This window comes from Patiria miniata, unplaced genomic scaffold (genome assembly GCF_015706575.1).
Source record: "Patiria miniata isolate m_02_andy unplaced genomic scaffold, ASM1570657v1 HiC_scaffold_20, whole genome shotgun sequence".
Taxonomy (NCBI): Eukaryota; Metazoa; Echinodermata; class Asteroidea; order Valvatida; family Asterinidae; genus Patiria; species Patiria miniata.
This window is the reverse complement of record NW_024037059.1, coordinates 24076046-24090593: the sequence shown is the minus strand read 5'-3', so window position 1 is coordinate 24090593 and position 14548 is coordinate 24076046. Positions and strand designations below refer to the sequence as shown.

The following is a 14548-nucleotide window of genomic DNA, read 5'->3' as shown; positions in this document are numbered from 1 at the left end:
ACAATAACTCAAATATTTTTAAGTAATAGAAAAGCAGAAGGTGACAAATCAAAGGGATTAGCTTAATGCAGTGTTGCCAATATGGATATGGTAAGAGTGTTGTATTACCTCACATGAGTAGGGCACAACAGTAAGTAGAACAGTTCATACTGATCCTTCACATCAAGCATAAGTATTGACAGTGAATGTCAGCAAACTACAATTATTGATGCCGTAATGTTTATTTTACTTGTGATTTGACATGAACAATTTGACATTGTTTTCTGATACTAGCCTCGTGATTACCCACTGAAGGACATCTGTGTTGGCCAGACAGTCATAGCCAAACATAAGAACAGTCGATACTACAAGGCAGAGGTCATTGCAGATTACCAACAGGCCTTCTACCATGTGAAGTTTGATGATGGCTCATACAGCGACAATCTTTATCCTCATGATATTGAGGTAAGTTGAGTTTTGAACAGAAGAGGCAAGAAAAATAGTAGGAATTGTAATTGTAATATTGATGATATGTGTGTATATGTATTTGATTGAATCAATGTAATGTTTGAGACATTGAGAAGACTTTAACCATTCATTGGTAGTGTTTCTAGACATAGCTTGGTACTTGTGTTACTGAATGTAAGAACTAAGTAAGGAGATGTATCCAGGAGTATTATTCTTATCTCACTGACAGTTACTGTTCTCAGAAAATGGGCAAATCGTCAGTGGGATCTAATATTAAAGTAAACAACACAGAACAAGACCAGCAAGCCTGTAAACAAAATTGTATTCAATGGATTCAGATTGGCTATTGACTGGAAGTCTATTCCTGCATTTGGTCTGCACAATGAGCTGGATTCATTGGCATTACAGGGCACATAATCACAAGAGGCCCCCTTCATTGGTGAAACCATTGTGCATGCTGTTCTATAAAGCAACTGCCCTGTGACACATTATGTGAACAAAAGCTAGCACACTGCTTTTGCCATTGAAAGCGTCCTTGATAGAATGTACAGCGTGCCAGGATCAGTTTTACGACTGCCCGGCTTCTCTTACAGGGTCCATGAAATAAATTTGTTTGAGGAACACATTTTGTGCAACTGTCTTTTAATACTCCTCTTAAATGTATGAAAACTATTTAACATCCCCTTTTATCCCCTGGTTTTTAAGCCAACAGGGGCATATTGCGATAGCGTATTCCTTCTGTGTGTTTACATGTATGTGTGAGTTTGTTTCTGCATTCAATAGGGGACGTTGAACAGTAGAGGACAATAGGGTCCCCAATTCCCGAAGGTCCCCAATTTGGCGACCGTGTACAACTATATGGGAGGTCTTCTAAAAAGTTACAAACAAAAAAGGGACAATAGGTGTCTGTGCCGCCCGCTGGTAGCACATGGCTGGGTCCCCGATTGCAGGCAAATACACACTTGTGTGTGTTTATGGTGTAAATTGAGGACACACACGTGCAACATCATCAATGAATTGAGGACAGGAACCAGATCAAGGATGACCTCGATTAGAAAATGTGTACAAAACCAATGAGAGCTGTTACAAAAAAGTTGAGAGTATAAACAAAGGAAAAGGGAAGAGGAACAATAGAAAATCCTCGATTTACACCAGAATACATGGTACCCTGTGGAGACATGGGTATAATAGGGAACAAAAGATAAGTCTTCACAGGGCAATTTTCTATTATACAGATATTGAGTGGATCAGCGTGGAATGGGAGGAATATTATCGCAAGGTAAAATCTGGACTTTGCCTCGTGAACTGGAAAAGTCCAGATTTTACCGAGCGATAATATTCCTCCCATTTCACAATTTAAAGCCACTCAATATTTGTTTTATATAACTGACAATAGATCCTTGTCATTTGATATATTTGAGCTTTTATTTCAATACAAAAGTGGTGAAAAATGTATTTCTCTTCCAAACCACCCTTCACGAAAATGTTTGAACCCAACGCTGTAGCGCTGGCTACAATACGCGCTACGCGCAACGTTGAACGCGCACACCAGCATGCATTTGCACACAAATACTGGTCATAGAACAAGAATGATCCTATAACTGTTCAATAGTATTTCCCATTCCCCATGGGCGGATAGTACTTTTTGAGCCCGGGCGTGAATGGTAGTAATAACGAATGACACGTGATGTGAGTTCCACCAATTAAATGACAAGGATCTGTAAGTCGGATATAAAGGTGAAAAGGTGAATACTGTACATCTCCACAAGGTTATCACAAAATAGATATATGTGTATATGTATTTTAATTCAGGATTTCAGAACAAATACATTGCAGTGCTATGGTATGAAGGTACATGAAACTGGTCAGCACTCTGTAAGTGGCAGTGTAAGTAATGCAGGTTGGTTATTACAAAGCTGAATGTTTTCATGCAAAGCAGACAATATTCCTGAGATTGTGTTTCTACTGTTTCTGTATGTAGAGTCATGACTGCATGAGAAATGGCCCTCCAAGTGAAGGTGATGCAGTTACAGTGCGTTGGACAGATGGTCTCGTCTATAGAGGCACCTTTGTCAAAAGCTACATGGTTCAGATGTATGATGTAGAGTTTGAAGATGGTTCTGTATTGAGAGTCAAACGTGAAGACCTTTACTCACAAGAAGAACCCCTTCCAAAGAAAGTGACTACAAAACTGGTTAGTTCAAATCTTCTCACTCACGTAAGGTCTTAGCTGCTCCATATTTTTCTCAGGACCGGGGGTGGCTTGTGCTTTGGTTTCCTTTCTGTCTAGATTTTGTTGCACTAATTTTTTTTCTGTCGATGTTAGAAGCAAGGATGGACTAGTAGGCACTGTGCCGAGGGCTTGGAACATTTTAGGCCTATGGAAATCAAGGGCCTATAAACTTGGAGGGCTCCAGAAAACCAAAGGCACCTTTAACACAATGTGCATCAAAAACCAGACCAAAAGAAAGAAAGCGGGCCTAAGGGTGCAACCCTGCAAAAAAAATCCCATAGACACTAGTGCTAAATGTGCATACTTCAAAATTCTTTTAAAAATACTCAGAACTCTCACAGGTATTCAAGCTGCACAGAAAAATGATGATCAATGTGTCATCTTTCATTTTCTTTTCATTTTTAGTGGGTTGACCATTGACTTTTCGAGATATTCTCACCCAAAGAAGACGACCCCTATTTTCCCCAAAGCGGAAAAGTAGCCATCTTGAAAAACGATCCCTCCACAACATGGCAAAATAGCGCCATTTTCGAGCCCAATAGCATCCAAAATGCTCAGAATTGGAAGCCCCAAGTCTGGGCCAGAGGTTCATTACCATATCTCGTCAATTCCCCAATTTTATGGCACTCAAAACTCTCTAATATAGAATATTTTGAGGGTATAACTTTGATTCATGAGCTTGGCGTACGGATTTTTGGCCTATTTACAGGCGTGCACCCCTAATTTCATGGCTCTACTAATCACACAATTCAGCACTCACCATCACCAGCCTGTGCTAACCATGCTAGCAAATAATTATGTGCTAACCATGCTAGCAAATAATTATGTGCTAACCATGCTAGCAAATAATTATGTGCTAACCATGCTAGCAAATAATTATGTGCTAACCATGCTAGCAAATAATTATGTGCTAACCATGCTAGCAAATAATTATGTGCTAATCATGCTAGCAAATAATTATGTGCTAACCATGCTAGCAAATTATTATGTGCTAACCATGCTAGCAAATAATTATGTGCTAATCATGCTAGCAAATAATTATGTGCTTACCATGCTAGTAAGTAATTTTGTGCTAACCATGCTAGAAAATAATTATGTGCTAACCATGCTAGCAAATAATTATGTGCTAACCATGCTAGCAAATAATTATGTGCTAACCATGCTAGCAAATTATTATGTGCTAACCATGCTAGCAAATAATTTTTGGTAACTGTGCTGTAAGCACAGAATATTCAGTTACGGGACGTAAAGCCAAAATTTCCTGTTAACCCGCAAAACATGTTTACCATTAGCACAGACTTTCCTGCTACAGTACATGTTAGCAGGGATTTTTCACTAATAGAGCGTGTAAATTGACCCTGAGAACATTCAAGAGTTTACAAGAAACCAAACTTCCGGGCACCTCGAGCTTCAACTTGTAAAACGAGTAGTTTTCTTGAAATAGTTTGTTTTGACACTGTTCTTTTCATTTCAGTTTGCAAAATGTGAATGATACATCAAATTAGGGAAAAGGAGAGCGAAAAAATGTGAAACGTTGCTGCATAATGTAGCCGGACTTATGTACAGATTGAAATTGACCAAGTTCTGTACTTTTGGCTGGTACCCGTTATTGTTTTATGCGTAGATTACCAACATCGCACTGGTGCTTTATAACGAGCGCTACGGTATGTTGTGCTTTGGAACTCTTGCTGGACTCTATAATTCACTCCCCTTTTTCTGAGTTTTTTATGAGTTTTTCCTTTTGTTTTTTAATATCCAATGGTGACTCTTACCAATAAAATAAAAAGATTAAACCAAGAAAAAAAAATGGTGTCCACGTGACACAGTCGCACATTGTTTGATTCACTGATAACCCAACTCTGTAAGTGCGTTACTTCTATGGGAATTACAGGGCAGGGTACCAGCCACAAATCTTTTGATTCCAGTTTGCCATGCCGGCGATGATCATGCAAGTGTAATTAATCGGCCATTTTTATTGGGCAACTGAAAATGAAATTCTGGCAACCAGATTTCAAACACCCCTGCCCGAAGGGCAATTACATTTTAAAAAATTTGCGAGGCCTGAATGTACATGTACATACATGTACGTTCACGTCTGCACACGTCAGTGCCAGAGCATGCAGATGCCGTACAGGGATTTGGAGGGGGGGGGGAGGGGTTTCCTCATCCCGATAATGAGCCAATCATGTTGCAACCTGATGCTCAGGTGAAACATTTTTTTCTGTGTTTCTTCAATAATTTAGACAACAGGCATGTAGTTTTCATATATCGTCAAATTCCTTTTGAATTTATCATCAATACGTATGGCCGTTTCGTGATTCAGATCTTCATAAAAACAAGGTTATATAGAAAACAAAATCAACCACACGTAAAAGTCCTCTACCCGGCGGCTCGGAGGTGCCCAGAAATTCAATCGTGACCTTGGCTTATGCGCGAGACTTACATGGTCTATAGCAAGCGGAGCCATGAAATTGGGCACTTATCTCTACATTGGTAATTTCAGCATTATGGAAGGTCCGCAACAGAGCTTTTAAGAGATCAGTGACCAAACCTTAAAATGTCTTTTTTCAAATCTTAGCCATCCATCATGTAGTAATGGTAAAAGAGATGACATTTGTAAATATAATCACTGCAGAAACACTTTTCAAAATGTATCCTTCAGTAACAGGTTCTGTACGTTTACAGTGTTGTAATGATAATGGGAAGCCATGCTTGAGTCTTTTGCAGATGGTTGTAGACATAGGATGGGCCAAAATATGTGGACATTAAACAGACTCATTCTTTATATCAGGCTTCCAGCGGTAAAAATAAATCAGCATATTGGATGCTTTTTTAAAATGTACCCAGGTTGACAGCAATATTGTCACTAAAAGTACCCGGATTGTGGACAATATTACTTTTGATATTTTCCGACGCGCCCTTATCCAGGCATTTCTGCTGGTTCCTGCATGACCAAGAGCATAGAAACTCACAGTTGTCAACCACTCATCAGAGCGTAGCGCGCGATACCATCAAACGTGGACGCCCATGCAGCGTGTAGCGCACAGCACGCAGCAGGCCAGGTATACGCGCACTGATGTCAATTATCACAATGGCAGCTTCAAATAGTTTGACGAAATAGGAGAAATAAAGACAGTGTCTTGAAATGTATTTCTTGTGAATCAAGTCAGCCTGATATAGATAATATTAACATTGGATGGCTTTTTTTCGGGGGATACAAGAATATATTGCACTCGCTATGACAATATTGCACTCGTCTTCGACTCGTGCAATATCATAGCTCGTGCGATATATTCTTGTATCCCCTCAAAGCCATCCAATATTATGTAATTAATGTCAACATAAAATTGAGTTATTGTCCACACATATTTCATCTAAACACTGGCTGTCTTTGTTAACTCAAGTAAATGTGATTAGTTGAATAATGTCATACATCACAGTGTTTCCCTTTCTGTCCAGCACAGCTGTCCATAAGTGGTGGCCTTATTGAGGAGAAAGAATGTCCCTACAACATTGTGTACTATCCAGTCAGGGGTGTGTGCTATCCAGTCAGGGGTGTGTGCTATCCAGTCAGGGTGGGTGTGTGCTATCCAGTCAGGGGTGTGTGCTATCCAGTCAGCATAAAGAGATCACTGGGTTTACAGCAGGGAGAAACAAACATCTTTTAGTGTTCCACAGATGCCTGGGTGCAACCACTTTACATTCATGCATTCACTTGGTCAAAATCACTGATTTGAGATTTGATATCGCAACAAGTGTGATTTGTTCGATGCCAATTAGATACAGTAAACTCCGGCTAAACCGGCACTCTCGGGACCCGAGGATTTGTGACGACTTACGTGAATGCCGATATCTGCTGTAAGTCGTCATTTTGCCGACTTACATGAATGGTCTTTTGCACACATGATTCATTGCACTAATTGGCTTTGATTTACCCTGGATTATCTCCTTAATGCTTGAGTTAAATCCAGCAAATTAATCCTCGAATTGTGCCATCACGTTTGGGTATGATAGTGGAGACCATGATACATGTACGTGCACAGTAACGAATTGAATACTCGAATTGTGCCATCACGTTTGGGGTATGATAGTGGAGACCATGATACATGTACGTGCACAGTAACGAATTGAATACTCGAATTGTGCCATCACGTTTGGGTATGATAGTGGAGACCATGGTACATGTACGTGCACAGTAACGAATTGAATACTCGAATTGTGCCATCACGTTTGGGTATGATAGTGGAGACCATGATACATGTACGTGCACAGTAACGAATTGAATACTCGAATTGTGCCATCACGTTTGGGGTATGATAGTGGAGACCATGATACATGTACGTGCACAGTAACGAATTGAATACTCGAATTGTGCCATCACGTTTGGGGTATGATAGTGGAGACCATGAAACATGTACGTGCACAGTAACGAATTGAATACTTGAATTGTGCCATCACGTTTGGGGTATGATAGTGGAGACCATGATACATGTACGTGCACAGTAACGAATTGAATACTCGAATTGTGCCATCACGTTTGGGGTATGATAGTGGAGACCATGATACATGTACGTGCACAGTAACGAATTGAATACTCGAATTGTGCCATCACGTTTGGGTATGATAGTGGAGACCATGATACATGTACGTGCACAGTAACGAATTGAATACTCGAATTGTGCCATCACGTTTGGGGTATGATAGTGGAGACCATGATACATATGTACGTGCACAGTAACAAATTAAATGCGTGGGTGGTCCGGTGTATACCACACACGCATTGACTGCAGCAGTAGTCATTCAATAAGACAACCCCCAAAATGGACAGAGCGCATGCGTACAGCCTAGAGGGGTATGCTCACGATGCATATGTGATGTATGCAGTAGGACACCCTTTTTCGACACCGATGCATGCAGTGATCACGGACCGTGCGAAACCACTTTTCACTCGACACTTGACACTTTTCCAACCGCAGTACAGGAAGTCGATGCCAATGCGTGATTTATTGAATGCCGACTTACACAAAGTATTTTGTAATGCTTTTATGGAAAGGGGACCGAGAATAACACGACAACTTGAGCGAAATGGCGACTCATAAAAGCCGACTTAGAAGTACAAAATGCAATGGAAATGCATTACAATCGGGACTTAAGTCAGACGGCCGACTTGAGCGATTTGACGAGTTGTACGATGTCGGTTTAGCCGGAGTTTACTGTATGTTTAGTTATTTATTTCATTGGTTTTTCGCGGCATCTTAATACATTTTATAAATACATTTTTTGTAGTCTACTGCTTCGGACATGCGGCATGAGAATTTCTGGGAAAACAAGATAGTGAAGGAACGTCATCGTCATGTGTACAGCCTGTATGCTTCAAGTGGATCTGAACCCGAGGACAAAACATCCATTAATACAAGAGACAAGGCAGCAAACAGTAGAAGTACTCATGGCATGCCTAACAAGGCAATGCAGGAGGTTATCCTGGCACACCATAGTGAACATACTGAAGAGATCCTAGACCAATCACAGGCAGTGATTGATGGAGTAAGACCAGATAGAACACAGGACAACCTTACCGAAGCACTCATTCCAGACACAGCACAAGCACAGGCAGATATGTCCCAGATTGAAGTCTTCCCTCAAGAGATGAAAGGAGATTGCAATATTGAAGCATGATGTGTATGGACGGACAGTTGCAGTGGCATCACATGGTATGTGTGTGCCCAATTCACAATCAGATATTCTCTTGCAATTTTTATTGAACAATTGCTCAACCAGTAAATGTAGTTCAAAGTGGTTTCAAATACATCAGTTTTCAGTGAATTTGTTCATTTTAGAATGTTATTTAGGTATTAGTTATTTATTATAAAAGTTGTTAACTCTCATTAGTAACACTTGTACATATGCATTATGTATATAGTGAGAAAGAGGGAAAGGTAATATCATTTGGTGTGTATCTAAGTGTTTTGTTAACATCAAACCTTTTACACACATCTGCATGCATGCTTGATGTCAATTATATTTATATATATATCTCATCCTTAAAATGTGTGTTTAATAAGGTAGACAAAGTTGATTTATTACATGTATGCATTATGCCATTCTTCCCAAATAATTGCTGCCAAAGTGAAGTACAAACAAACCATTCATATTATAACGTCTGCGTCAATAAATTGCTTTTAATACTCCATGCCATACTGCATGGTTGACCATTTCTCACAGCTTATACGCAGCACCAATGAACTTCCTTTTCGCTTACTGGGAACCTTAAAAAATAGAAAGGAACTATAATATATTATTATTTATATCAGGCTTCCAGCGGTAAAAATAAATCAGGTTATTGTATGCTTTTGTAAAACGTACCCGGATGACAGCAATATTGTCAGTAAAAGTACCCGGATTGCAGACAATATTACTTTGGATATTGTCCGGCGCGCCCTTATCCAGGCATTTTCGCTGGTTTCCGTAAGATCAAGAGCGTAGAAACTCACAGTTTTCAACCAGTCAACAGAGCGTAGCACGCGGTACGATCAAACACGGACGCCCACGCAGCACGAAGCGTGCAGCGTGCAGCAGGCCAGGTATACGCACATTGTTGTCAATAATCACAATGACAGCTTCAAATAGATTGCGGACAATATTACTTTTGATATTGTCCGGCGTGCCCTTATCATAATTTCTCCTAGGAGAAATTATGACAGTGTCTTGTATTTCTTGAGAATCAAGTCAGCCTGATATAAATAATAATAATAATATGGGATGGCTTTTTGTCGGGGGAAACAAGAATATATAGCACTCGCTATGACAACATATTCTTGTATCCACCTCAAAGCCATCCAATATATAATAATTTTAGTGGGTTTTGTTGGTGTTCACAGTGAAAGGATCAACATAAATTGAAATTAACAACAATATGATAATTTGAACTTTTCAAGGCATGGGTTCTTTCAAAGAAGTTATTAATATATAACAATAGCATTCTGAGCAGGTATTTTTGTACAAGTTGGATCTGTCAATTTTCAATAGAACAAATCAGCAAGAGAGTTTTGTTTAATTTGGCATAATTTTGAAATGTTACATCACAGAACATAGCTTCACTTTACTGATGAAACTGCAGTGACGTTTAGTGTGTCAAAACCTTCAGGAATGCAGATCAAGCTTTTTATATGAGCATGAAGTGATGGTCAAGAGTCTGTGTACTTGAACAAGGTGCATGATTTCAATTGATTGTATAAAAAGAATAGTGTTTTTGAGAATGAATTATTTCTTGAATAATATTCTGAGTCCATTGTTCTTGTGCTTGAAACCTTGCTTTGAGAGACCCACTTGACTTGAATGGCTTGCTGAGTCAGTTTCTCTAAACATTAACAAATTGTCACAGATACAAATATCTAGCCCCTTGTTAGCCAGTCAGGCAAAGCTGGATAGTTCACTAGTTTTGAGGAGGTTGCTCACAATGTCATGTCAAGTGCTGGGGCCGTATTCACACAAGGACTTGAGTCATCAGTCAAAAGTAAGCACCCCACTTAAATGTGCGACTTAGACAAGTCTTACTAGTTAAGCTGTATTCATGATACATTTTCGCAGAGTGCCCATCTTATTTTCGTGACATAAATGTAAACTGGACTTTCTAGCAGATAATGGAAATCCTCGTAAATATCTAACTATTGGAACCCTTCCCAACTGTGTTTTGAACACATTTGGAACACTGATGAAGCCAAGATGAAGAAAATGTCTGACAGCCCTATGATTGCAGTTTGTGGACATTCTAACAGATTTTGAATTTTAAGCGGGCGCGCGGGTACAATTGATGGCATTGCAATTGCAAAGAAAATGCGGAGTAGCTTAATATGAACAATTAGGAGCAGTTTTTGGAAAAAGCCAGTTTTTTTTCCAACGGTGGTCGGCTGACCAGCATTGGAAAAAATGCAGTTTTTTTTTTTTAATGTCAGCACAACAGGAGCCACGATTTTACAGGTTCCTTTAGAAGGTATTTTGTGATAAATTAATCATCTGTTTTTTGATATTTGCAAATGTTGTATCTTCCCTTTAAGTGTGACTTACGTATTGTCTTAAGTTTGGGTTTTGTGAATACAGCCCCTGGCCTACTTGGATACAACCCTCAGTGGCCATCTGATGGGATAACTGTTTATTATTATGTCAATTAATTGGGTGCTGAGTTTTGGTAGGTTTTGTTGCAGTTGTGAAAGTGGTTCAAATATGTCAAAAGACAAACCACTCACAGTCAATCATCTAAATTGGCATTTACTTAAAATTGAAAGTTTAATGTAGCTAATTTATTTGGTTGTAAATTGCCAAGTAGTAAGAAAATGTTTATTTCATGCAAATGTTTTGTGGTACATATTCTTCCCTGATACCTACCAATGGATTTCTTTTTGGAATGGCTGATGTAAATATGTTTATATTTCTGTGTCAGACACGGAGTTTGTGTTTAGTTTGTTGCCCACATCCTGGAAAATAATTTGAATATTCAGTCAAACACTTCAATCATCATATTTTAAGGAGAAAATGTTATCAACAATCAAGCAGGTCTGTGTGGATGGAAATTGATTGCAAATGATTTGTTTTTTTATGGTCAACTACATGTATACATATTTGTTTGCCTTATAATTAATAAATTTTGATTCAATCCTGGATGTGTCATGTGAAAATTGGGATCATATACGTCTGCAGTTCGGATAAACTTGCTGGTTATATCACCTTTTTGTGTGATCATTTGACCAAACCCAAAGATTTTATTCATTTTGATGTGAAATGCACATTGCCCATGTTGTGCCAGATGAAATGACCACACAAAATGGTGATTTGACAAGCAACTTATTCCAAGCTGCACACGTATCCCATATGCAAATCAGTTCTAATTACCAGTGATGCGGGAACCGGTGACTTCTCGAGCTTGGAAAAAGTCCCTGTTAAACACTATTTTGGATGGTTATTTATTATCTGCACTGTTGAGATGTAGATATCTGGACCCGTTGTAATTATCCCACAAAATGGTGATTTAATAAGGCCACTTTTTTCCAATCCACACACATATCACGGATTGAAAAAAAGTGGCCTATTAAATCACCATTTTGTGTGATAATTACAACAATAATCAAGGCTGTGGACAACATTTGCATGTTCGAATGTGCAAATGTTGTCCACAGCCTGGATTATTTTGCTAGTCCATTGCATAATTCACACAGCATGGCTGTAAAGTCAGGTCACATTTATAAGTACTGCACCACGTTTCTTTATTGTTTTGAACTGAATTCTGACTGAAGGTAGTGAAAATGTACGCTTACACAAATGTTATTCATACTGCATTTGTTCTTTATCTAATACTTTCATTGTTTGCAAGCTGAGAATTTTTTCTTCTTCAAACAATAGACAAATCTACTTGGGCCAAGCTTTCTAGCCAAATGAAAGTTGCTTCACACTGTTGTGAATTCATGTGCTTTATCATTGATGTACACATTATTATGACACGTTTTCTGTCTTCCTAGGGTTACAATGTACACCTACATCACATGTAATTTGTTACCAGCAGAGTACAAGGGTGCATACAAACCTCATCTCAGGATATTCCACCACATTTACAAATGTAACTTTTCTGTTATTAGTTATTTTGGATCAAATAATCTTGTAAGAATTTTGGTCATTTTTGATGCATATTACATGCACATACATGTAATGCCGTTTGTTTCTCGTACAAATAATACTTCATTTCACTGGCAGTTCTGTGATCAGTAGCTGGCATTTTATTGTTATTGTAGTGCTTGTAGCATATTTTTCCTAAATCAGTTCAGTTGTGGGGTTATGTGTGGCTCACCTAGTACGTACTCCGTTCAGTCTTGGATCAGCTCCAAGAGGTTATGACTTGATTGACTTGATTGTAGGGTAAACATGGAATAGGCATCAGCAAGCATGACTACATGCTGGATTAATAACCTGACTTAAACATTTAATACATTCAATAAACATTGAGCCAATATAAATTAAAATCTCTAGTGGGTGCTTTTTTTTAGCAATATACGGTTTTCCACCACTCACTTGAAAAGCAAACTTAAACAGAAAGGAAATTTGAACTTGCCTTTTACCCAAGTCACCTATACTCACATTTCGCAGGAGATGTCGTCATGTTGAAAAATGCAGAACATTTCTACCCAAATTTTTGGCTGCTATACTCATTTTATAAAAAACGTAATCAATTTTGTCAATTTCATTCAGCTAAAATGAATACCCGTTTTATTTATTTGTATGTTCCCATACCGGGATGTGTTATAGATGAAAATAATTGAGGTGATGTCATGATGACGTCATCACATGGATGGTTTTATATACATTTTAAAAATGTTGAAGTTCATAGCCTTATCTCATGAACGCAACATGCTAAATAAAAAATTATTTCTGTAATCGGTTTATGTCATAGATATTTGCAAAAAAAAAAAAAAAAAAAATTCCCTACCAACCTACCCTATTTTTGAATGCCATGTAAACGGAATCAGAACTACTACTTTATTATTGTTCTAAACGCCATACCTCACGAACCTAACATGCTAAATTCAAAATTCTCTGTAGAATAGGTTTGTTAGGTCAGATATTTGCACAAAAATGTGAACACTGTGTGACATCTTCATGACGTCATCAAAAATATGAGTTTTTTCAAAACATTTAAGGGTAGGTCCGATTGTCATGGAAACATCGTGGAAAGGTAGATAATGTTACTAGTATGCAAAATTCGCAGTGACATGAGATGACGTCATCAACTGATTTTTAATAAATGGTTAAACTTTTATATTTTTGGCTACAAGCAAAATTTTCCATTAAATGCATCTTGTTCGCAAAATTATCATTTTGATAATTCGCCAAATACTGATAATACTGCACATCGCCAAAAAAGCATAAACTTATAAGCATAAATCATTAGGCGGAGAGTCCTATGCTCAGTTCATTCGGTTTTTTTTGGGGGGGGGGAGGGATTCAGGTCAAATTGTTTACATACTTGTATTTAAAATGACCAGGTTTTTTTTTTAGAATGGAGCTGCTTGTTTAATTTTAAACAGTCATCATCAGATAATCATCATTGTTGAAGTTGATTTATTCATTCATTGTTTGGGTTGTTGGTTCTTTAGACATCAGAATGCTTAACATTATTTTGTATTGGTACCAATAGGTACAATGTTGTCGCAATGTTTTGTTTAATGTATAAAATATCAATATAAATGTCCTCATCGCAACATCAAAAGATAACAAATATTCTAGAATTTGTTTTTGTTCATGTACATATATTTTTAAGCAAATGTGTTGTCTTTATTTGCTGTCATGTTATGAGCTTGCTACTTTATTAAAACAGTGATGTTTTATGTTTTCATGTATACTGGTGATTTCTTTGAAGTGATGTCATATTTGTACTTGTGATCGTGTTGGTGTTAATCGTACGTGCATGCTTGTTGCAATAAAGAATTCAGTAGTTGAAAGGAGAAAAGCACATTAGTCTCTTTTCGTGTGCCTGAATAAAATCTGCTCACGCATAAAATCTGATCAAACTTTTTTAAGGTTTCCATTTTTTTTAATTCAGCCAAATGAAAAGTGGCCATCTGCTTTCTCCTTTCAGTAAAGTAGAAAAGCCGATCAAACCTTTCGACAACTGGTAAAAAACTTCAGCATTTTGGCTACCGAGAAATGAAAATGTAACGGGGGTGGCCAAAAAGTGGTTAAAATTGTGCCTAGTTACCCCTCAGCCGACAGGCCAGGGTCACAGTAATGAGTTAAAGGTAAATGGTTTCCGGATGATAACTTGAGTTAGAAGTGAGATTTTGGTGCCTGACTTAGGTAAGGGAGATTGCTACAGGCATGTTGGGA

The 14548-nt window shown here is 38.2% G+C and overlaps 1 protein-coding gene across 1 annotated transcript; it reads left to right on the top strand.

The window, feature by feature from the left end:
* Window positions 1–250: 250 nt before the first annotated feature.
* On the top strand, window positions 251–8560 carry LOC119728264 (lysine-specific demethylase 4A-like). Its single transcript, XM_038200429.1, has 3 exons — window positions 251–444; window positions 2429–2641; window positions 7967–8560. The coding sequence occupies exons 2-3, from the start codon at window positions 2441–2443 to the stop codon at window positions 8354–8356; spliced, it is 591 nt and encodes a 196-aa protein (XP_038056357.1). The 5' UTR covers window positions 251–444; window positions 2429–2440; the 3' UTR covers window positions 8357–8560.
* The last annotated feature ends 5988 nt before the right edge of the window (window positions 8561–14548 follow it).

What these genes read in the sequence shown, in the direction of transcription:
- LOC119728264 (XM_038200429.1), top strand. Translation starts at nt 2,441, where the DNA reads ATGAGAAATGGCCCTCCAAGTGAAGGTGATGCAGTTACAGTGCGTTGG. An exon ending in AGAAAGTGACTACAAAACTG is followed by an intron (nt 2,642 to 7,966) that starts GTTAGTTCAAAT and finishes CATTTTTTGTAG; the next exon opens with TCTACTGCTTCGGACATGCG.